Source organism: Myodes glareolus, chromosome 23 (genome assembly GCF_982192425.1).
Source record: "Myodes glareolus chromosome 23, mMyoGla1.1, whole genome shotgun sequence".
Lineage (NCBI taxonomy): Eukaryota > Metazoa > Chordata > Mammalia > Rodentia > Cricetidae > Myodes > Myodes glareolus.
Window position 1 is genome coordinate 57359251 of NC_142048.1, and position 22767 is coordinate 57382017.

At 49.7% G+C, this 22767-nt stretch overlaps 2 protein-coding genes across 3 annotated transcripts in view; one reads left to right on the forward strand and one right to left on the reverse strand.

Annotated features, from left to right (window-relative positions):
* Positions 1-11490, reverse strand: part of Col4a2 (collagen type IV alpha 2 chain) — a 137277-nt gene extending 125787 nt beyond the window's left edge. Inside the window, exons 1-3 of one of the 2 annotated variants that reach the window (XM_087900740.1) lie at positions 11235-11490; positions 10825-10908; positions 10648-10702 (exon numbers count right to left, since the gene is read on the reverse strand). In XM_087900740.1, coding sequence (XP_087756866.1) covers positions 10648-10702; positions 10825-10868 — 99 coding nt within the window. In that variant the 5' untranslated portion in view covers positions 10869-10908; positions 11235-11490. Of the gene's footprint in view, positions 1-10647; positions 10703-10824; positions 10914-11234 lie in introns of both variants that reach the window. The other variant, XM_087900739.1, reaches the window with a different exon arrangement.
* Positions 11491-11612: 122 nt separating this feature from the next.
* Col4a1 (collagen type IV alpha 1 chain) overlaps positions 11613-22767 on the forward strand; it is a 116458-nt gene continuing 105303 nt past the window's right edge. The window contains exon 1 of the mRNA XM_087900741.1: positions 11613-11840. Within this exon, the coding sequence (XP_087756867.1) occupies positions 11757-11840 (84 nt within the window). The 5' untranslated portion in view covers positions 11613-11756. The remainder of the gene's footprint in view (positions 11841-22767) is intronic.

Genomic DNA, 22767 nt, shown 5'->3' on the forward strand with positions numbered 1-22767 from the left:
TAACTCATGAAATGAATACAGGAACAAGGTCTGAAAAGGTGAGAGGTCACAAAGCCTGACTCTGTCTTTACCCTGAGTGACTCAGGGTTAACCTAATGAAGAGGAAGCCCCGACTGGAAGATAGAGATGTTGTCTGGCCATGGGCAAACCGGAGGAGGGAAAACCTGGGGTGTGTCAGTGGTCCTCCTTGAAGAGACCATAGAAAAGACAAAAAAAAAAAGACAATTTTTAAAAATTGGTCTGCTAACTGGGCAATGGTGGCACGACGCACCTTTAATCCCAGCACTAGGAAGGCAGAGGCAGGTGGAGCTCTGTGAACTTGAGGCCAGCCTGGTCTACAGAGTGAGTTCCAGGACAGGATCCAAAACTACAGAGAAACCTTGTATCGAAAAAGCAAAACAAACAAACAAACAAAAAGCCCAAAAAACCAAAAACTGGTCTGTCTGTCGATCTGTCTGTCTGCCTGTCACTTTCATAGGGAATGGCAGCAGGTAGCCCAAAGGTCAGATGTCACTCACTCAAGAGAAATTACAGCGGTTTCAAATAGTACTGCAGTTCAGTTGTGCCTTATTCTAGAACTTTCTGGCAAGATTCTACCGTATTCTCATGGATTGGTTTAGTTTGGTTTTCCCAGTGCCTGGGATGGAATCTATGGTCTCCCATAAGCCAGGCAACTGCACTGATTTCTAGTTCTAGCCTGTTTTTTGTCTATTTATTTTCAGACAGGATCTACCATGGCATCCAGACTGGCACTGAATTCACTCTGTAGCTCAGATAAGCCTGGGACTTGTAATCCCCCTGCCTCAGTCTCTCAGGTAACTAGAACTTCAGGCCTGAAACAACAAGGGAAGCTCAACTCTACTCTTAATTGCTTACACTTCCTAAGTAAAGAATTTTTGGATTCAGAAAGAAAAAAAAAAACCACCACCACCACCACCACCACCAAAAAACAAAACCCAAACTTCAAGAGCCAGAATGAGTAATCTGACTTCCTTCCCCTTCCAGAGTGAAACAGCTCATTCATTTCTAGAATGTGAAATTCCAATCAGGTGAGATGCAGATAACAATGGCTCTTGTTGGAGAACTCAAGAACCACAGAAGGGAAGAACTCAGAGACCAATCAGGGTCAAAGTGCACTGGGGCCCAGGAGCCTCACCTGCCCAATAGTGGAAGTAACCAGGGCTTACTAGGTCTTAGCACCTTGTATGACGGGATAGGTAGGACTTGTGCCAGCTCATGGCCTGCCTGGTGGAAGGAGACCATGGTGGGCCAGCAGAATCTCCAGGAGAACCGAAGAAAAGCAACAGAAGCCAGGGCCGGAGCCACCCCGTCCTGATAAAGGCTAGAAATTCTCTTCCTACGTCCCAGGGTCCAGAGGTGGGTACGCACACCCAACTAAGTGTGACAGCCATAGATGCTGCCACGGAGCCCGGAGAGGGCTAAGCTTTGGTCTCAGCGTTCCTTGTATTGCAGGAAGAGGGAGGAGGCCAGACAGTAAGATGGTGGGAAATCCTGTCAAAGCTGAGGTCCTCTCTGGAGAATGGGGTGGGGCACCTGGCTCTGGTGGGAACTGGCAGGGGAAGGTGGCTTGCAGACAGGAAAGGAGTATATCCTGGTCCTTACTCAGCCATGTCTTGGCTACTTGTGAGAATGAAGAAAATCACCAAATAAGAAAGAAGGGAAGGAGGCACTTCCCTGGGAGATGTCCATGGCTGGCTTCTTTCACTAGAGGGCTAGCCGGTTCTGACAGGGATATAGAAAACATGAAGGTGCTTCACCCTAGAAGCCAGTGCTGTTAGGATACGGTATGGAGGGGATTTCTATTCTTTATACAAGATTCTAGAGGCTTCTTCATATCACACTCTACCAACCACGTCCCAAAAGCTTTCTTTCCTAATCATATTATGCTTGGATCTTGAAGTTACTTGAATATAATGTTATTTGTTAAAAGCCTTTCATTTGTTCTGAAAGTAATTTAGTTACGCCTTGACTTAACTTTAATGAAAAAGAAAAGATTTCCCCTTTGCTGGTGTTTCTTAGACTCTAAAGGAAATGGAAAGAATTCTCTTGAGGCATCAGCGATGTGTCTTGACCAGCTGAGCTCCTGCCATATGAGGCAATGCTGCATGCTCAGGTTCCGGGTCACCACAACAGTGACCTAACAGGAGACAAAGATGCAGCATGGTGTCCGTGCTCCGGGCACTGAGAAAATGGGCAAGAACCCTCACCCTACTGTAGACTTCCTGGTTAAGGTGGCAGGCTAGAGAACCACTTCTCTGTAAGCAGGTAAAAGAGACAGGAACAGTAAGGAAAAAAATGGGCTTCATCCCAAAGACAGACGTGGGAGAAGAAAGGAAAAGACTGGAAAGAACGCAGATTAACAGAGTGGACTGTGCAGTTCCCTGGGTTTCAGGGGGGAAACTGAGGCTGCTTCCGAAAGGGAAACCTAACACAGTGCTACCCTTCGGAGAAGCGCACAGCACCCACAAACCTCAGTTATGAATTTGTATGTGACAATGATTCTCCAGTAGGTGGGTCAGTAGACAAGACTATTTAACAATGTCTCAAGATTGAGGAAAGACTTGGAGGGGCAGCTGTGGAGAGCAGACAGGACAGACACCAGCAAACTGAAGTGTGCAGGCCTGCTAGACAGGCTCAGCCTCCGAAGCGTGGACTTCCAAATGTGTTTCTGTATTAGGAATGGTTCAAGGCTACCAATGCTATGGTAGTTTGTGGCCCCCTTGCTGAGTGATACCTGAGACTGACCCTTCAAGAGCAGTCTGCTTGGGAAGAAAATCCCTCAACCAAGGAGAGAGAGGCAAACCAACAGACGTAGAAACCACAGCATGGAAAGGCAAGAAATATGGACCAGCCAGAGAACTCCGCTCCTCCGAGACTATCACTCAGCTGTGGGATTCAAAGGCACTGCAGCAAGTAAAATCCCGAATGATGATTTCCAAAGTGCTCTGGTAAAAATGGGCACCAACCCGAGAGCTGACACAGCAAATGAATTCAACCCGGACCCCTAGAGGGAAAAGTCATCCAAACGAATGAAAACAATAGACGTGTGGAGGGGGGAAGAAGGTCAGCAATGAACAACCCAAAGACCACCAGAAAACTCTTACATCTCATAAGCCAGTTGCCAGATAACAAAATCATTAGCTTTACTATCTAGAAATAACAAAATCATCAAAGAAGGAATTGGAAAACCAGAATTACTGATATGTGGGAGCTGCCATGTGGTTGCTGGAAATTGAACCCAGGTCCTTTGGAAGAACAGTCAGTGCTCTTAACCACTGAGCCAACTCTCCAGCCCCAGGACTTATATTCTTTGTGGGGTTCTCCTCTCCTCTCCTCTCCTCTCCTCTCCTCTCCTCTCCTCTCCTCTCCTCTCCTCTCCTCTCCTCTCCTCCCCTCCCCTCCCCTCCCCTTCCCTCCCCTCCCCTCCCCTCCTCTCCCCTCTCCTCCTCTCCCCTCTTCTCCCCTTTCCTCTCCTTCCTTTCCTCTACTCTCATCCCCTCCTCTCCCCTCCTCTCCCCTCCTCTACCTCTCCCCTCCTCTACCTCTCCCCTCTCCCTCTCCCCTCTCCCTCTCTCTCCTGGGGCTAGTGCCACTGTGGGTGAGGACTGGGTAGGATGGGTCACGAAAGGAATGTGTCTTTAAATTTTTGCACCCTTTATCTAGCCAGAGCCTAAGGACAGAGCAAGACCATGTTTGCGACCACGAGACCCTTTCCCTCTCACAGGTCCCTGTAACCCTGCACCACGCTCAGCATCCAGAGAGAGAGAGAGAGAGAGCAATGCTCAGGGAGCCCTGCCAGGCACTGGGCCATGGCTCCATGGAATTCAAAACACCGTTTCTCTAATTCCCATGTGAGAGATCACCAAAATGGGCAGAAACAGCAAAATAGGAATTTTATGGGTGGGGTCGAAACAATCCCTAGGAAAAAATGCAAATGCCCACGGGTAAATGTGCACCGCACCCCCACAGCTGCTTCATCCAGTGGATGCAACATTTAATTTGGGGGGCGGGGAATGCAGTGAGGAAGAGCACAACTTGATGTAGTCTTCCACTGATTTCTCTCTAAGTAGAGTCTTTACCCAAAAGATGTGTTTCAGTATTGGCAACTGAATTCTACTTCCTCTAGGCCTCTCTACGTCTCTTATTCCAGTGGGGTGCCCACATCTGACTGTACGCATTCGGCCGCTGCAGGTGAAAAGGGCGTGTCTGGGCAGAAGAGCAGAGGATGGGGTAGAACACATTTAATGTCCTTTTCTTTATAAATGTTCACGTGAGGTCATGTTGACACAAGCCTATGCTAGACTTGAAGCAATTCTCTTCACCATTCACTACCCTCTGGACTTTGGTTTTTGAGACAGGGTCTTGCTTATATAGCCAAGCTGACCTCCAACTCTTAATCCTCCTTTTCCAGCCTCCCAAGCTCTAGGGTTACAGGCGGCGCTGCCTTCCCCAGCTCCATAAGGACTATGAATGACACTCTGGAATTATGCCTCTCCAAGGATGGTTTGAAATTCTACTGACCAGAAAGAGGGGGCTTCAATTAGACTCTTCAGTGGGTCCCATTCCTGGGTGAGCACAGCTGTTTTGGTCTTTGCTGAGCAAGATGTAAAAGGAGGGGGTCAGTAGTGTCTTTGGACCTGAGTGAGAAGCACACACGGGAGGGCATAGGGCATATCTGGCAGGGCGGTTATCAGCTGCAGGGCGGTGACAGGTCAGCGTGCCAGGCCACATCACTGCCCAAATGCCCCAAGGCTACCTGAAACAGAGGCCATGACCGCTGGAGGATTCCACACAGAGGCCTGTGCCATGCAGAGATATGAGTGTGTATGCGCACATGTGCAGTGTGTGTGTGAACGCGCGTGCTCACGTGTGTGTATGTGTGTGTGTGGCGGGCATGGGTGAAAGGGTGGTTGGGGATACAGGGTGTCCTGGTACACTATTTCTTTCCCAGCAGTTAATCCTTTCTCATGTAGGATAAAGCATGAAGCCCTCCCTCCCTTTCTTCACAGTGAGGACACTGACCTGATGGGGGCTGAGCATAGATAGTTCTGCTGCCCTGTGGGAGCTTTCTCCTCTCCTAGGGGCAGCGCAACTCTTCAGCTCAGCGGTTCTACCTCAAGTCCAAGAAACAATAGAGCAGTCGTTTTCCCTCCCAGCTCTAAGGAAGTAACTGCTTCTTCAAATTCTCTTCTTCTCCTATCTCTCCTCTCCTCTCCTCTCCTCTCCTCTCCTCTCCTCTCCTCTCCTCTCCTCCCCTCCCCTCCCCTCCCCTCCCCTCCCCTCCCCTCCCCTCCCCTCCCCTCCTCTCCTTTTCCCAACACAGAATCCTTTTAGGACCCTGCTGTGTGCCCCACTCTTCAAGCCCAGGAAATTGTGGGCTCTTCCCCTCCCATGCTGACACTGTTCACCTGGAGAGAGTCCCCAAACTGTGCTCATTCCAGATTCTAATCAAAAGTCCAAGGTTGTCTTTGCTCTGTTTTTGATCCACTGGGGTTCCTGCATCCCTTCTCTGTGTCTATAAATTGGTTAGAACTCAGGGGACACCCTTAGATCTGGGGACAGCACAGAGGCTCCATACTCTCAATGGATGTACCAGCCCCCCAAAACCTCCACCCAGGTTACTTTGGGAAGCGGCCAAGCCAGCCTTGGGAGATTTCAGGGGAGCTTCACACTCATCCAAATGATAGATCAATTCACTGGTCACGGGTGACCCCTGTTTCTAGACCCCCTTTTGATAGGTGGGGCTGAAAATCTCAAACTCTAAAGCTGTGTCAGTCCTTCAGGAGACTAGCTCTATGCAGAGGCAGCGCCAGTCAGTCATTACAAAAGGCACTGATTACAGCGGTGTCCCGTGATAACGAGAGCAAATGTTACGTGTCCTCTACCTCATCACCCACAGGGAGGCTCCTGGTGCCCCCCGCCCCCGAGCCTTCTGGGAGAGAAAATCCCCACCCAAGCCAGGGGACAAATCTCTTCAAGGCATAGGGCCACACTTCCTAAATCATCTCCTCTGCCATATTTCCTAAGTCAGCAAATGACTCTCACTCACTGGAGGGAGAAGCCCAGAATGCCCTGTCCTTAGCACATCTGTTAATCACTGGCATACGATTGACTTGTGATTGGGGTTTCACTAGCTGCTAAAAACTCCCAAGACCTGGGCATGGTGGTGCACTCCAAATGCAGAAGCAGGATGATCTTTGTGAGCTGAAGGCTAGCCAGGGCTATACAGTGAAGCCCTATCTCAAACATCATCACCCTCTCCCACCACTCCACCACTACCGCCACCAACCAAAGCACCCAAGAGTTTCAATTATCTGTATTCTCAAATAGTTGGCACTGGCAGAAAAATCGCTGAGAGAGGGTGGGTTCCTGTGCACCCTCCGCCCAGGCAGGAAGACAAACTCATGCTTTACAAACATTTGCACATCTCTCAAAAGGAAGAGCATTGGCCCAGAATCTATGGACGCCACTAGATTTCTGCAGAGGTTTTCATGGAAGTGCCTTTTCTGTGCCAGCACCCACTCGGGGTGGCACACCACATTCGAAGCTATGATGTACAGGAAAGCTCATTGCTCCAAACATCAGACCCAGTCAGAGCAGCAGAACAGGCCTCAGCATAGCAGGGAGTGACCAGGAGCCAAAGACGGAGACCCCACCCCCAAGATGAACAGATTAGAGTTTACTAGGGAAGCCCTGGCTACTTAACTTCCTTAGAAAGCACCCTCTAACCACACCCACAGAACTTAGATAGTCACAGAGTCCTCCCAAGATTCCATATCATCTGATTTTTCCATAGATTACTTAAACAAAAAACCTCATTGTCATCTGGAGAAGTCAATGGGGACAAAGCCCACAGTCCTGAGATACTGTCATTAATCAAAGGGACTGGCTGCTAGGGGAATACTATTTACCGGATTCCAGAAGCTGCTCGAGATGCGATGGCAAAGGTCTCACGTCCAAGTTTCTGTTGTGACGTGCCAGGGAACCCTGACATTTATTCTGACACGTCTCCTCACCCCACTGGGCACCTGAGCCCTAGGCCTATTCCCAAGTCTTAAGCCTACCACAAGGCCAGGCAAAGGTGGGCAGCTCAGGCTACACTGACTATCTACCTATCTTCGACTAGCCTGGGTTGTTGGGGGTCATCACAGGAGCCCCCTTTCCCTCTGAGCTCCGGTAGCCAATGAGTGGTCATGCCGGAGGGAACACACACCTCTTGCCAAGACCACTTGGTTCTTAAGGTGAGGCAGCCCGTGCTGGTGTCCAACTCACCCGACGCCTCAGCATGGAGCAACAGCAGCAGCCTCAGCAGTTAAAGGCCAGACGTGGATTGCAAAGCCTTTTCTAGAGTTCTCGGGCCCTAGATACCTTCCGACAGCCCACAGTTGCACGAGCAGCGGTTTCCTCACTGAGTCACCCATTTGCTGGAAAGCTCCACACTGACATCCCATCACTGAACACTCACGTTCCCTCTCTTCTCCTCAGACCTACAACTACAGCCTTTTGGGTTTTATTCTCTACACCCAAATATTCGTTTTTCTGCATTGGAACTTTGTCCTTGAATTTCACATGCTCTCTCTTCCTGGGTCTGACTATTTCCCCAGACAGGGCTGGAGCCCTTTCCTGCCCATTCTCCTCTGCTAACGTTTCCTACCCATCTCCAAGCACGTGGGCTGCTGATGGTGATCTAAGTACGGAGGGAAGGTGACTTCCAAGGTTCCAGAGGGCTGGACATGCTTGTGGCTCCATTCCAGCAACAGAGAGCTCTCTCCCAGTGACTTCTTCTTCTTAGGGGCCCAGGTTTCACACAAAGGGATCAAAACCACAGGGAAGCAGGGACACACGATCCTCCTTGGTCTCCAGACCTGCCAACTCCTTTATCAGCCCTACTCAGTGAACGCTATTCCCCAAATCTCTATGAGTCTAACATACACGGAACCTAGGAGTGTCCACAGTTGGCTGAAGTTGCTCATCCAGTTGGGATCACTACCCAGGCAGCCTGCCTTGGAGGACTCTGGGATTGGCACCCCTTTGCGACTCAAGCCTTGCTCTCAGGATGGGCATTTGGATATGTACTAGCTCTTCAGGTCTTGTATTTACTTTGGGAGCCTTCAGAAATGGCTGTGTGGATGACACAAGTGGTCCTGAGTTGCATAGGCAGAGCGTCTGGGTTTGCTCTGGGTCCTGAACTGAGCAACGTGATGGCATGTGGACCCTGCTTCCTTCTTTCCCTTGCCTCTGTGCCCCTGGTCTCCAGAGTAGCAGAAGGAGACCCCTGCCTCCACTTCCTGCTTGCCCACGGACAAGACCAAGGAAGGCTCCCACCATGAGAAGACCCAAGGATAAGCCTCAGGGGCTTCCTCACTATTGGCTTGGGAATCCAGGAGGTCGGTGTAGTGGTGAGTGAAGTGCCTGACTCCCATCCTCTTTGTCATTTACAAAAGAAAGATGCCAGGCATGTTATTTATACTCTGGGCCTCTTTTTTCACACCTGTAATATGGGCATGAAAATCACCCACATTGATGCTGTTTTCCTGGAGGCTTGGATGTACTCATGCGCACACACTGGTACGCAAGAAGCATTCAATAAATAATCACCCATTCTTTTTTGTTAACCATTCTCAGCTGCTTCCGCACAAAGCACAATGAGATACAACCGGTGGTCCTGTGTAGTGAACCGACCCACCCCGGGAAGACTCCAGATACCAAAAACAATGAAACAGCATCACAGATTCCTGCAGACAAAGAGGGGAGGAACGGAGCTGGTCACAGGTCAGAATTTCGTTCAGAATTTCATGCACAACATGTAAGGACTTGAGTCCCAGGTCCCAGCTGTGAGAAAGCCAGCGGACCAGCAGAAGCTTGGAAGTTGATCACTGCATCGCTGACCATAACTAATTACACGCTACTTCAGGCACACAGTCACACGAGTGTGGGAAAGCCATCACGGTACTTGCCTACTGCGTTTGCACATTCAGAATCCAAAGTCCAGAGAATGAAACGAGCCTGCACAAGACCTCAGGTGCTGCCCCTCAGCTCATGTGAACAGATCAGGATTCCCAACGTTTTCCCAAAGTCTGGAGAATGCAGGGTTCCAGGATGCACCTCAAAGCCCCGCTGGAATGTCTGAGAAGGGTCAAGGGATCTGAGTTTTTGAAAAGCCTTTCTAGGTAATTTGATTTTGTTGGGGAAATACATGCTCTTTTTCACATCCAAGGATAGAGGGCCAAAGATACTGGGGGTGGGATTGTATCGTGGGAAAGAGTATGTGGGGTGGTGGAGCTGCATTGTCTATGCGGGGAACATGGCCTCGGTGACAAGCTGCAGATATTTTGAGAGGTGTGGAAACAAACTGAGGCTTGGGGTCACGAGGTGAGGGCAGAGCTGTGTAATAAGGCTTTCCATAGCAAGCCCTTTCAGGTCTTTTCAGGAGCGAAGACATCGGCAGCTGTGCAGTGGCTCTGGGGCCCAGGCTGTGGGAGTCAGCACACTGCCGGGCACTTTCTAGGAACTTGGGTGTAAGTGTCTATTGTGGTCTATGGATCCTGGCCAAGTGGGAGCCATGCATGAGGGCCCACAGGTAATGGCTGTTCTAAATCATTTAGGTTCTGCTCTTCTTAAGTCAGAACTTAGGGCAGGAAGGAAACAGACTCAAGGTATAAGACTGTCCAGGACTCGATGGTCAAAGTCTGGTCAGAACTTTCCCTTTTTCCTCATGATGGGCCCTGGAGCCCAGCGTAGCAGAAAGCATCTCTTTGGTGGGACCAGCTCCCACTTACTGCAAGTCAGAGAATCACTGATGGTTTCAGCTGGGTGAAGGAAGGGAGAGAGCAGGAGTGGATCTCCTTCCTCCAGGATCCAGACAAGCAAAGTGCACTAGTATCCCAAGTCCTATCTGGCCACTGAGTGCTACACAGACAGGTAAACAGAACAGACAGGACACCTGGCCTGTTCCTCACTTTTCGTTTGGAGACCCTCCACAGGGGTAGCACCAGGACTCAGCTCTATACATACATGGAAGCACCCAGGGCACTCCTTGTCTACAAGCAATTCTGGCAGGCCTGCCTTAGTCATGGAGAGAGCAAAGGGTATAGTAAACAAATCACAGATGCCCTGGTCCACAGGCCTCATTTTGGCCTGCAGCTCTCAAGGGCCTACTCAAGATTTGAGAGAAACCGCGGTTTCCAGTCCATTGTTCCCTAACAACGTTATAGCAGGAGGCTGTCTTCTTCTTGCTCCGCCCCTCCCCGGAGTCTCATATTTAAGCAAGAAGCTCTCTACCCACCACAGTGCCTGGACACCACCGCTGAGTTTCTGGAAACTCTTTGCTCCCAACCCCCTTCAACCATGCGCCTCACGGCCTAGTGACAGACATTCCTCCCTTGCTGCTAAGGCCAAAGCTTGGCAGCAAACGGTGCCTGAGGCTACGTTTTAATTATTAGCTCCCGAGAGAGGGCCGACGCCTGCACCGCACGGGGGTGCGGCTGGCGGACACAATAGCACACACCTACACTCACACGCACACTCAGGTGAACTCGGTGCGCCAGACTTCCATGAGGCTTCGCGAGTGTCCTAATCCCTCGCGGGCGCGGAACTCCAAGTGCGTGGAGTTCGAGGTGTACTTACCGCCAAGACGCTTGGAGCCAGGAGCAACACTGTCACAGTCCCCAGCAGCAGCCACCTACACCGGAGAGGGAGGGAGGGTGAGAGGGCGACAAGAACGTGCGGGCCCCAACTTGTCAACTCCTCAAAGTAGCATGCAAGCCCCCCTGCACCCAGGAGACCACGCAGAAGGGCACTTACCCTCGCAGGGCATGGCCAGACGCTGTGAGCTTCACTCGGTCCATGATCCCAGTCTCACTGCTCTAGGCTCGGCTCGTTCCCCTCCTAACCTGGAGGCAAGAGACAAAGCGGGTTAGCAAGGGTTGCAGGCAGAGGGAGCATCGTCACCGCAGCACTCTGACTCCGCGGTGCTGTCCCCTCTTTTTTCTTTGCGGGGTGACTAAAAGTTCGGTCCCACAAGGAGACAGAAAGAGGGGGACTCTTCTCCGTAGGCCCTGGCTGGAGTCTCTTAGTCCGTACAGCGCGATCCCCATTCCTCTATCTCCTTCCCATTCCGATCCAAGGGAGTGCTGGGCCTTTGCCTGCCCCCAGCGCTCCAAGTACGAGACTTAGGGCCTGGGTCTCGGGAGCTTCCCGGGGGTCGCTCTCACCTCGGGGTTCCGAGTCAGGAGCTGCTGCCCGCGCGCATGGGCCCCTGCGGAAGCGCTGGCCCGCGCCACACCAGCGTTCAGGCCCTCCTGGTTCTGCTCCGTGGGCTCCGGCCTCTCGTCCCCAGTGTCCCTGACCTGCGCTTGGCCGGGATTGGCGAGCCAAGGGACTAAGGGGACTCGGGCGCGGGAGTTGCTGGGTGCGGAGCGCAGAGCCCCGGCGTTCAGACTCTCAGCGACACTAAGTCCCGAGCGGGCGCGCAGCCTCCGCCTCTTACCCGCGCCGCAGGGTCCTCCCCTTGGAGACGCCGCCCGCGCACCGCCGAGGGGAGGGGGCAGCGCCAACAAATTGGGGAGCTCCGCTGGCCGCGCGCTCAGGTCTCTGCTCAGAGCCGCCTCACCCGGGACGGTGTGCAGGGCTCACACCGGGCCCTCCGAGACTGAGCTGCTCGCCGCGGCTCCCAGGAGCCGGGCTGCAGTTCCCTGCCGTCCCCGTTGGTCCCCCGCCGCCCCGGGCGCGCCACCATGGGGCCCCGGTTCAGCTTCTGGCTTCTGCTGCTGCCCGCCGCCCTTCTGCTCCACGAGGAGCGCAGCCGGGCCGCTGCTAAGGTGAGTCCCCAGCGGGCTCCGCTCCCCAACCTCCTGCCCTGCACCCCCGGCGCCCCGTGAGGCCTCTTTGTCCCGCGCCCGGCGCGGTCAACCCACCCGGCCCTCGGGGGTGTCGCGGGTGGCATGGCCAGGTGCAGTCTTCCGAGGGTCTCCGCTTATGGTCCCCGTGGACTGCGATCGCGCATCCATTACGGAACCTCCTTTGTTACGGGCTGGGTACGGGAGAGTTAGGAAAGGACTGAAGCTTAGAGCGCACCGGGTGGGGTGAGGGTGCCGGGGAGCCAGGGAGATTTGAACTCTCGCCGCCGCAGCGCTCAGCGGCGGGGCGCGCGAGTGGGTCTGGACTGGAAGGGTGAGCACGCACACCCCACGCCGCTTCAGAGTCCCACACACATGTGCAAGGGGAATCGCTTTGGGCGTGTTTCTGGTTGTTTGGAGACTCTGATGGTTGAGGCCGAACAGCTCTGGGCCGTTTGCCTGGAAACATCTGTATTTTTGCTTTCCCACGACTTTTGTGTAGCCTACGGCACGCTTGAGAACAGACGCGGACTCTTCTACGCATCCTTAAAGCCACTGCCTCAACTCTTGCCTTTTATGAGTGTGTGCCTGAAAATTATAACCACATTTAGACTTGAGTGTGAAACCAAAGAGAAACTCCATCGCATTGTTCCCTGCGCAAATTGTTTTTTTAGTTTTTGTTTCCTCTGGTGCTGTGCTTGGCCGGGAGGGCGCTGGGAGATGTTTGCAGGAGCCAGACTTGCAGCTCTGGAGGAGCCCGGCCAGACTTTCTGCTTTCGCCTCTAGAGAATACACTTCAGCAGCTGCCGTTGTGACAGCCATGCAGGCCCAAAGGCCACAAGGTGTGGCCTCTCAACAGTTTGCCTTCCCCCTCAAATGCCTCAAAATGATGTTTGCTACTTATGGGCACTTCCGATTCTCTTCTTTCTTTCTTTCTTTCTTTCTTTCTTTCTTTCTTTCTTTCTTCTTTCTTTCTTTTTTTCTTTTTCTTAAGAAAACTGTTTAATTCTGCATTTTTATTTGCTTTTTAAGAATTTCACCTCTTTTCTGCAGGGGCGATACTGATCAACTGTACTATAAATTATTAACTGTTAGATGCTAGAATAGACTGGTAATATGTACTCAGGTTTCTTAATTAAGTTTTGCCTCCCTGGTGGCAGCTTCTTCATTGGCTACTGAAGAAGGATGATTTCATCAGCAACCAACTTCAGAGAATTCCCTCCCCGACTGTCTGGTCTCTCCCTTCTCCACAGGTCGTTGTTTAACTGCCCTTTCTCATGGTGAGGGTAGTTTTTCAAAAAAGCAGATTTGCAGGGCTGGGCCTGGTGGTACCTGCCTATGGGTTTTGCTACTTGAAGACCGAGGCAGGAGAATGTCAAGTTCAAGGCCAGCCTGGGCTGCTGAGTGAGTTTAAGGCTAGCCCAGGCATATTTGTGAGACCCTCTCTAAAATGAAAAAGTAGAAAGAGGCCCATGGATGTAGCTCCGTGAAGTGCTTGCCCAGCACATGCATAACCCTGGGTTCAGACCCCAGGGTGGAAAATATTGACCAAAAGATTTAGTGCTTCTAAGAGAAACAGGTTAAGCCATTGTAATGGAAAAAGCATGAGCCACTATTTAGATTCAGATTTTTCTGGATGATAGAGTTCGCAAAGCTAACTGTAAGAGCTAACTTTGCTCCAGACACTGAGGACTTTAAAAGGAATGAGTCAGCCACACAAACTCCCGATCTTACTGGAGACATCAACGAACCCAATGTTGAGATCTGAGACTGTTTTACTTCCTACTAATTGTTCTACTTGACCAAGTACATTCCTGACGGCTTGCTCTGCTTTATTCCTCAAACTGTCTTGAAGGATCTTCAGCAGTCTGGCCTGTGGGCCCCCCTAAGACACTACCTTGGTATGCTGTTTGCCCTGAACTAGAAAACCTGCTCATGTGCCCATGACTTTTGGGCATATAAGAAGATCCATTAATAACAAGTGTCATGCTAATTTAGAAACCAGTGTCCTTTTCGTGTTACCAATAACATTTTTTTTGCCCTGCTCCTTCTAAAACTAGCTGCTAGAGATTCCACAGCAACCAGATAGCTGCCGTTGTGTGTATCCAAGTCAAATGTTTTCTGAGCACACCATTTAGATGATAAGGTGCTACAGGTCTGCCTGGCAATGGACCCAGGGTCGTATACTTGGTAGGTAGGCACTCTGCATGGATGCCTATCAAATTACTTTTCTGAGTCTGAGATGCGAACTTTCCCCTAAGTGTGGCCATGCCTGCCCAACAGTCTTGCTGTCTCCTGACCATTAGTCACTTCTCTAGGGACCGAGTGACCAAAGAGCTCAAAGGAAGGGAGATCTTATTCCCATGCCAGTATGGCTCTCCTTAAGCTTGGCTTTAGATGGGAAGACTGATCATCTATGTAAGCAGGGCGTATGGTGGGTGGGGGAGGGGGTGCTGCGCTGAAGAGGACAGTCCACAGTCCTCTTGCTCCTTTACAAGGAACAGTCCTGGAAAAGGGCAAGGGCCTCTGAAACCAGCCAGAGGTCTGTGGATTAACCATGTGTGTGCCAGACTGGGCTTCACCAGAAGTATTGGTTGACACTTTTGAGTTAGTCAATGTACACAGCTTGAGTGAGTTCAAGGATAAGGGATTCTTGTGTGCTTTTATTAAACATGTGGAGTAGGGTGATTTTTGAACCCTGTGCCTCAGTTTCCCTTGCAATTCCCCCCTCCCCCTTATATATACATTTTTGGTCTTCCTTTATTACACAAATGCAGTCGGAACACCCACTTCCTGTCCTGTCCCAGGCAGGCGCTGATCACCTGGCAGGTCCCAGGGAGTAGTCTGTAGCCCCGAGAACACAGATTGAGGAGCAGACAGTTTCACAACCAAGGGACCCAAAGACGCGAAAGACCTTAGTCTAGCTTTCAGGGACAGGGGAAACTTCTGGGATGATGTCATCTTCGAAACCTGTGGGAGGCATGGGGGGTTAGAGTAAAGCCTTTGGCTATTGGGACGCTGTCCTGTAGCTGAGTGCAGGATGGCATTTCCTGGCATTTCCCAATCTCAAGGATCTTCGCCGACCACAGAGACCTTGAAATCTCTTCTTGGAGACATCGGGAACCTTTGTTTCTGGGATTAGCTGTTGGAGCAACTGACCTTTGGTCTTTCAGAGCCTAGGAGGAGTGAAAGGGCAAGGTGTGAGCCACCAGAGATAAGGAGTGCCCAGCCTAGCACGTGACCAGTCCCTTCTCTCCAGGTGGGAGGTGGGGGATGGAAAGTCAAGCATGGCTGACCTACTCAAGGCAGGAGTGCCTGCGGGAACTGATCCAGAAAACCTCCATGGGTTTGGGCAAGGGCAGGAGGGACCTCGCGAATGCCCACATTATTCATTAACAGGAGTGGGCATATTCTTGAAAATGCGGGGCGGGGGAGGTCTAACAGGCTGGGTTATTTAGTGAAGGGCTGGTAAAGATTCTACAGACAATGGAACCCAGGAGTCGTGCAGGACCACAGAGCCTTGGAGATAAAGGGAGGGCTTCAAGAAGCCACGCAGCACGAACCACTGTTAGGATGGATTGTACAATGTTTGCCCGCGACAGAGCAGCCTCGAACAGTGATTGTTCCCGACATTGGAAACAGATTAACCTCATTAAAGTGTCTCTCAAGCGGGTTTGGCATTTGGATAAAGTAAGCAAGAACAACAATGGAGCGCCTAACATAGTATCTTGGCTCATTGTTCTTCCTGACCAGCAAATATGTCAGCCACAGAACAATACCAAGTACGACTTCTGCCATTGTCCAGCACACAATGAAGGGGTCAAAAAAATCAGAACTGGGTCATTGGGGATTTCTTCTGAAGTTTTAACTCCAGGATTCCTTTGGGGCTAATGTTTGGTATTCTATTACTCAGGGGCCTGGGTCTACCCTGTGCTCTCTGCCATTTTTCTCCTGGCCTCGTCCTAGGGTGAAGGGTCACCATCCTGTTCGTTGTTTCCCATCCCAGGCCCACTGGGCACATCTTTGCTTCCTATCTTCTCAATTGTCTACCTGCATTCTCCATCACTCCTCCTGCCCATGCCTTCTAGCTCTAGCCTTTCCCTAGCTGTCCCCATTTCATTTTGAACTTAAAGAGTGCGCCGAGCTGAACTCATCAGATTTTACCCCTTCTGTCGGCCTTCTGACGCCCCGCCCCCAGTTTGCTTATTTCCTAATAACTGCGTTGACACATGGCTCTGAAGCTGTGCCCATCTCCCCTTGCCCCTCCACGTCTCTGACCCCCACGAGGCCTCCCGCTCTTGGCAGGATTGCCATCAACCCTTGTTGCTCTGCTCTCTTCCCGTGCCCACTCTCTAACATGTTCCTTCTGCAGTGTGGGGATGAAGGTCTTCTCCTTTGGTGTCATGTCAGCGTGGCCCCCTTGGCTATGCAGATACTCCTAGCAGGGGTGCACGGGATGGATAGGCGTCACCCCCACTATCTGACATCATGCAGTTCTCGGGAAGATCCCACCTCTCTGTCCGTAGGAGCTGACTTCTTTCTGATGCGCCCACATCTGCATCGTGTCTTCCCTTAGCCTGCTCCGTTCTTCAGAACCTCTTCTTGCAACTTTCTACAGAGTCAGGCTGGGTATGGGATTTAACTGTTCATCATGACGAGACCTGTGGCTGTCTGCATCCTCTTTAAGCTCCTCAGCCCTGTATATGAGGGGAGGGTAATCCTAAGAGCCACAGCGGCCTGCCTGTTGCAGGGAAGCTGTGAGCATGAGGTAAGCAAACACCAAGAAAGGCAGGCTTCTCTCTCTGCCACATAGGTATGGCATCATCTTGGGGAGTTTGGTTCTGACATCCCTGCCAATTATAAGATGCCTAAGGACACGTCTTTTTTAAAGCACCTTGACGGTGTTTGGGAGAGAGCCTGACACATAGGTGGAGGCATGAGTTAATCACTGGTAATTAATTGGTCCTGATGTTTCCCGGGCTGTTTCCTCAGCATCCCCTGGGGAGTCCTGGCGGGGCTGTGTACTGGCTCATGGAAACTATGCCACAGTGTCCATCCTGTGGTATTATTAGGGAACACAAAGGAAAATGATAGCCAAGGAAGGTGTTTCCCCTGAATTTGGAATTCTGCACAGATATTCCGGCACAGACTAAACACGACATGGAAACACACACAAGGCTGACCTCCCTGTGTAAATAGTTTATTCCGTGGCTCAGTAATGTTCATCATAGAGGCCTGACCAGGTTTGGTTTCTGCACTGTACACCCTAAGCACTCTTCTGTTATCTGGGTTTGAAATTGCTCTTGGTGTGTGGGAAGTTACGATGGGAGCATGGTGTCTAAGTCAGGTGTCTAGATACCCTCCACCTGTCGCGGGGCCTTTGTGTGCTGCATTACAAGCCGCTAAGGGGCATTGGCAGCCACCTCATCCTCTGTTTCCCTTGTAACCCACTCTTCTGGGATGACTGCAGTTCACAGTTAAGTCAGTAATTTGCTGCGTTTGCGGCCTTCCTTATTTGAGAGACAGCCGGGGACACTGGCTGTGAACTGAGAACAGTTGTTCCCTTTCGTGTGCCCAGTACAGCACCTGGGAAGCCATGTATGTGCGTATTCAGTCTCACAAGGCTTAGCTGGCTAGAAAGGACACTGCTCTGCATGATTTCCTTTTCCTTTTACTCTTCTTCCTATTGGTTTGGTTTTTAAAGGCAGGGGTTCTCTGTGTAGCCCTGACTCTCCTAGGATTCATTCTATAGACCAGGCTGGCCTCGAACTCACAGAGATCCATCTGCTTTTGCTTCCTCAGTGCTGGGATTAAAGGCATGCGCCACCATGACCCTGCAACTCAGTGCCACATTCCTCCTGCGTTTGATATTTAATTAGAATGGTTTAACTTTTTTGTTGTTGCTGTTAAATTTCTACTTTGGAAAATAAAGAGATACTTTTTAGAAAGACAGATGTAAGTAAATCTTCCCAAGACATTTCTGTCACTTCCCTTCAGCCTCTGTGCTGGATAGTTTTGTTACCCAAACTAGATTTATTTGAATTAGAAGGAACCTCAGTTGAGAAAATGCCTCCATGAGATCCAGCCGTGGGGTATTTTCTTAATTAGTGATTGACAGGGGAGCACCCAGCCCATTGTGGGTGGGGCCATTCCTGGGGTGGTAGTCCTGGGTCTTTAAGAAAGCAGCTGAGCAAGCCATGATGAGCAAGCCGTAAGCAGCACCCCTCCATAGTCTCTGCATCAGTTCCTGCCTCCAGGTTCCTGCCCTGTTTGTGTTCCTGTCCTGACTTTCTATGACTGTGAACAGTGATATGGAAGTGTAAGCCAAATAAACCTGTTCCTCACCAACTTGCTTTTTGGTCATGGTGTTTCATCACAGCACTAGGAACCCTAACTAAGACAGCCACCCAGTCTCTTTCCGGGAGCAATGGCTTTTCCTGCATAACAACGGTAGTCATGTATTTTTTTTTTTTCTGAAGGATAAACTTCACCTAACATTCTAATTTTAAGTCAGTACTCACTTCCTGTTTAAGCAGGTGACAGATGAATCCAAAGCTAACTCTTGTGATTTTTTTTCCTGTTTCTTACAGAAATCAGCATGAATATATAATGTAGTGAAGGTTGGGTTTCTACTTTCTAGTATCCTTTATGTTCAGGCAATTATGTTTCCTAATTAGGTCTTGATTTTTAAAAAAAGATTTTTTTTAAAATATGAATCCAGGTGATTGTGATTCATCTGGCGTGGTGTTAGGAATGGAACTCAGGTCTTCTGTGAGAGCCGTGGGTACCTTTAGCCACTGAGCTATCTCTCCAGCCCCCATAAGCCCTTCAGATTTAGAATTTTCTGAGGAACACATTGGTGTCTTAACTTGCAGAACTGTCATGTAGCTGAGTGCTTTGTCTGTGCTAGGACCAGCATGCCTCTGTGTCAGAGCTTATCAGATGGTGAATGTACACGAGACTCCAGTAGGTTCATAACACAGACCCAGAGCATGGTCCATTTATCAAAACGTCCTCTTGGAAAATCTGTAACTAGGGTACTTAGCTAGAACCCAGTGCATATGTCAGAGGGGAGGGTTGGTCCTAATTCCAGTGACCTAAGCTTAGCCAGATAAAAGAAAAGCCAGTTTCTCTGTTAAATGAATGTTAGGAAATCAGAAGCAAGCACGTATGTTTGGAAAGACAATGGGACACATCCAGATAGGAAGGTACTAAGGGTCTGCCTTGCCCTGCTGTGAAGGTCCATGTAGGCACACCAGGCTCTAGTCTCCTCATGTGTGAAAGGCAGTGACCCTATTGATGAGGAGAAAATGAGCTATTGTTTGCAAAGCATTTATGCGGTATGCAGTGCTTGCCTAATGCCAAGCAATATTCTGCTTGTTCAATGAAAAGCCAACTCCGAGGAGTAAATAGCCAAGCAATGATGTCACGAGGCAGCTGGGGCGGGAGGAAGTCACTTGGATCATTATGCCAGCATCATGAAGCTGGTACCAACATCAGCATCACCAAGGGATAAACTATACACACCCAGATCTCTGGATTAACAGTGTGGGATGCACCGGAGGCTCTGAATTTTTAGCAGGGGAAGTTATGGGTCTAGAGACCATAGCTTCTGGCTGTTCTCTTTGCTTTTTTTTTTTTTTTTTCTAGGAAGCGGCTTGATGGATGATTATGTTCTGGCCAGTAAGCCAGTGCTATCAGCATACCAATTTGTAGGGGCCTCTATCTGTTTGCCCTTAGATGAAAACCAAACCATTGGATATGAAATGCCCTCCTCATTCTTGTGTTCTTGATCCTTACTGGGGTCATTATTGCTGACAGCTGGCTGGGTGTGCTCCTTATCAGATCCCGGCAGCATACAGGTGGTGTGTGAAGCAGATACTGGCGAATTAATTTGCCCTGGTTCCCTGAGAACCCTTCTCTTCATCAGAAAATGAGCGAGCTGTTTCACAGGACTTTTCCTGAGTCTTGCTAGCCTTAGTGGTGGGACATAGGCAACTCACCTACCGAGGGTGGCAGTGAGCGTTTGTGTGGAGGTCAGCCAGGGTGGAGCCCAGCTGGGGTAGTGATGGCCTGCCTGCAGGCCCACAGCACACCACACCCCCTTTCCCTGGCCTTGGCCACCTGGTTCCCTGACTGGGAATATCTGATTTGTGTCCCATTACAACCAAACCCATTTCCTGGAGATTAAGGACCATTTGGGGTTAGTGGTTTAAAATAACTCCTAAATTTTGGTCAGGAAATAGCCTATAAAATTAAGACGAGGTTACCAAGGCAGGCAGGAAAATGGGTCAGTGCTGGGGAAAATATCCTAGCTATCAGATAGTCCTGTAGTCTCTGGATCGGACCCGTTTACTTTGGATGCATGTACGAACTCAGCTCAGGATCAGTGATGCTTGCTGATTGGCGGGCACGCTAGATTTCATGACATTGTTTATGCAGTGGGTGAGTTCCTTCAATGCCCCCCTCATCTAGAGCTGGTCATTGACAGACACTTTAGCACGCAAGACTGGTGCCAACACCAGATGTTTCTTATCAATACGTTACCCAAGTCTGACCCAGACGCCATTGGGCTCCTTCTTCATAATTAGATTTTGTTTTCCCAAATACTTGAAAATTCAGTGATTATATTTCTTTATTTTGGAATTCAGGCTTTTGAAATTTTTAAAAAATCTTTTTAAAGTAGTAGTTTAATGTTCTCTTGTTGACTTTAGATATTTTCTCATCTTTCATGGGGCTGTGACCCACTAATATGTTCTGAGACATGGCTTTTTCTCTTCAATAAGTCATTTGGGCATTTTTTAAAAATTTATGATTATTTTTTACATAAGTTAAACTAAAACCACATCAAGAGCATCCCAAAATGCAAGTGTGGAGTAATGGATTGTGGGTGCCATATGCCACCTCTTGCCCTGGCTTTTAAAATTCATCCCATGACTGTGCGTTTATACTCGTTTTGGGTTGAAAAACCGCACAGGGCTAATGTTATCCATAAGCTTTGAATTCTGGTTTGTTCTTAAGCAAATGTCAGAGCGATTTTAATAATGAGATGACATGACATGACATTTTGCTGAAAGTGTACATGTGATCTGATCCCCCAGAGCCCCAAAAGTTGCTCACGCAGATCCTGCAACTCTAGGAGGAGTGTCACACAGCTGCATACTTGGAGTCAGGGGAGAAGAGGCTAGATCCCTGACTCACCAGGAGGCAACTGTCATGGTGGACAAGCTTCTCGACCTCTCCCTGCCTCCATTTTCTTTTCTATAAATTAGGACCAGAGACACATTCCTTTAGGTATACCATCTGTGGTTATATGAGGAGTAGACAGGCAAGCGACTGCCATGTTACTAGATAACACTTCTTCTTGGCTTCTTGGTTGGACTGTTTGATCCTCATCTGTAAATAAAACCGTGACGTTGGAAAAATCTCCCTCCCTCCAAATCTCTGCTATATTCTTCAAAATGAGCAACTTACTGGATAGCTGATCAAATAGCGCGACTAGTGATATTCACACACATAATCAAATGTGATGGCGTAATTTTTGAGTGCTGTGCTTAAGGTGTTCCCAGACCGAAACCACGATGGAGATAAAACTGGCAAAGGGAGACTGATGAAATGCACACATTGCTCCTGTGGGAGTGACAAGGTCACCGTGCGCTCAGCATCTCCCTGGGGCTTCTGCTGCTGCCCTCAGCTCACAGCTGTTTCAGAGGCTCCGTCTTCTGTAGACACCCGGAGTGGCAAATGTGCAAGATCAAAGTGTAGCAGGAACTCACGCTTTCGGGAAGTCATTTTGAGACCCTTCCCCCTTACTTTGGAGGGGTAGAAAGGGGCAGGTTGAACTGGCAGTGTGAACCAGACTGGTGTGAACCAGACTTGCACGCAGTTGGATGGCAAGCACTGTGTTAGAATGGAGGAATCAGAGCTGATGTCCTGTGGCTGTTGAGTCTGGGAGTCTCACCCTGGTGTGCTCCATGACAGAAAGTGCAATGGTGAAAGGCTCTTACCATGTCCAGTCCAGAGCAGCCAAGTTATGGAAGCAGCCTACCCTCAGATGAGTGAGAACCAAACATGGCAGACATGGCCGTGGAGTTTCACTCAGCATCAACCAATGAAATGATGTCATTTGTTGGAAAATGGATGGAACTGGAGACCATGTCAAGAGATATAAGTCAAACTCAGAAATATAAACATTTTCTTCCAAGTGCTAAATCCAGATGTGTGTGTGTATGTGTGTGTGTGTGTGTGTCTAGGACATGAGACATGAAGATAGCATATGTGGGGGACTGTTTTGTAGGGGAAGCAACTAAGGGAAAGGGAGGAGAAAAAGAAGACATTGAGAAGAAAAAGATAAGTATTATTTTTTCTCTTAAATATGGGCCAAGTTTTTAAAAAATATATATTAAAATGATGTGAAGGCAGAAAAGGAGCCATGCATGTGTGGGGAGGAAAGGGGAGGTTAGAGAGTTATAGGGGTTATCAATGAGATGCAGATATGAACATGCCGTAGTGAAACTCATTAGTGAGCCTGTAACACAGGTATTAATAGTAGGGGCCAACAGGTTGGTTCAGCTGCGAACCTACATTCAAAGCCTGAATTCAGTCCCCAGAACTCATGTTCAAAAGGCAGGCATGTGGGTGTGGGTTTAATCACAGCACTTGGGAGGCAGAGGCAGGTGGGTCTCTGAGTTCAAGGCCTGCCTGGTCTACAAAGTGAGTTCCAGGACAGCTAGGACTGTTACACAGAGAAACCCTGTCTTGGAAAAACAAGCAACCAAACCAAACTCAAACCAAACAAACAAAAGCCAGACTTGCATTTGTAATCCCAGCATTGTGGAGGCATAGAGGGGTTTCCTGGGGCTCCCTGACCAAGCCTACTCAATGAGTCCCAGGCCAAAAGAAAGGCAGA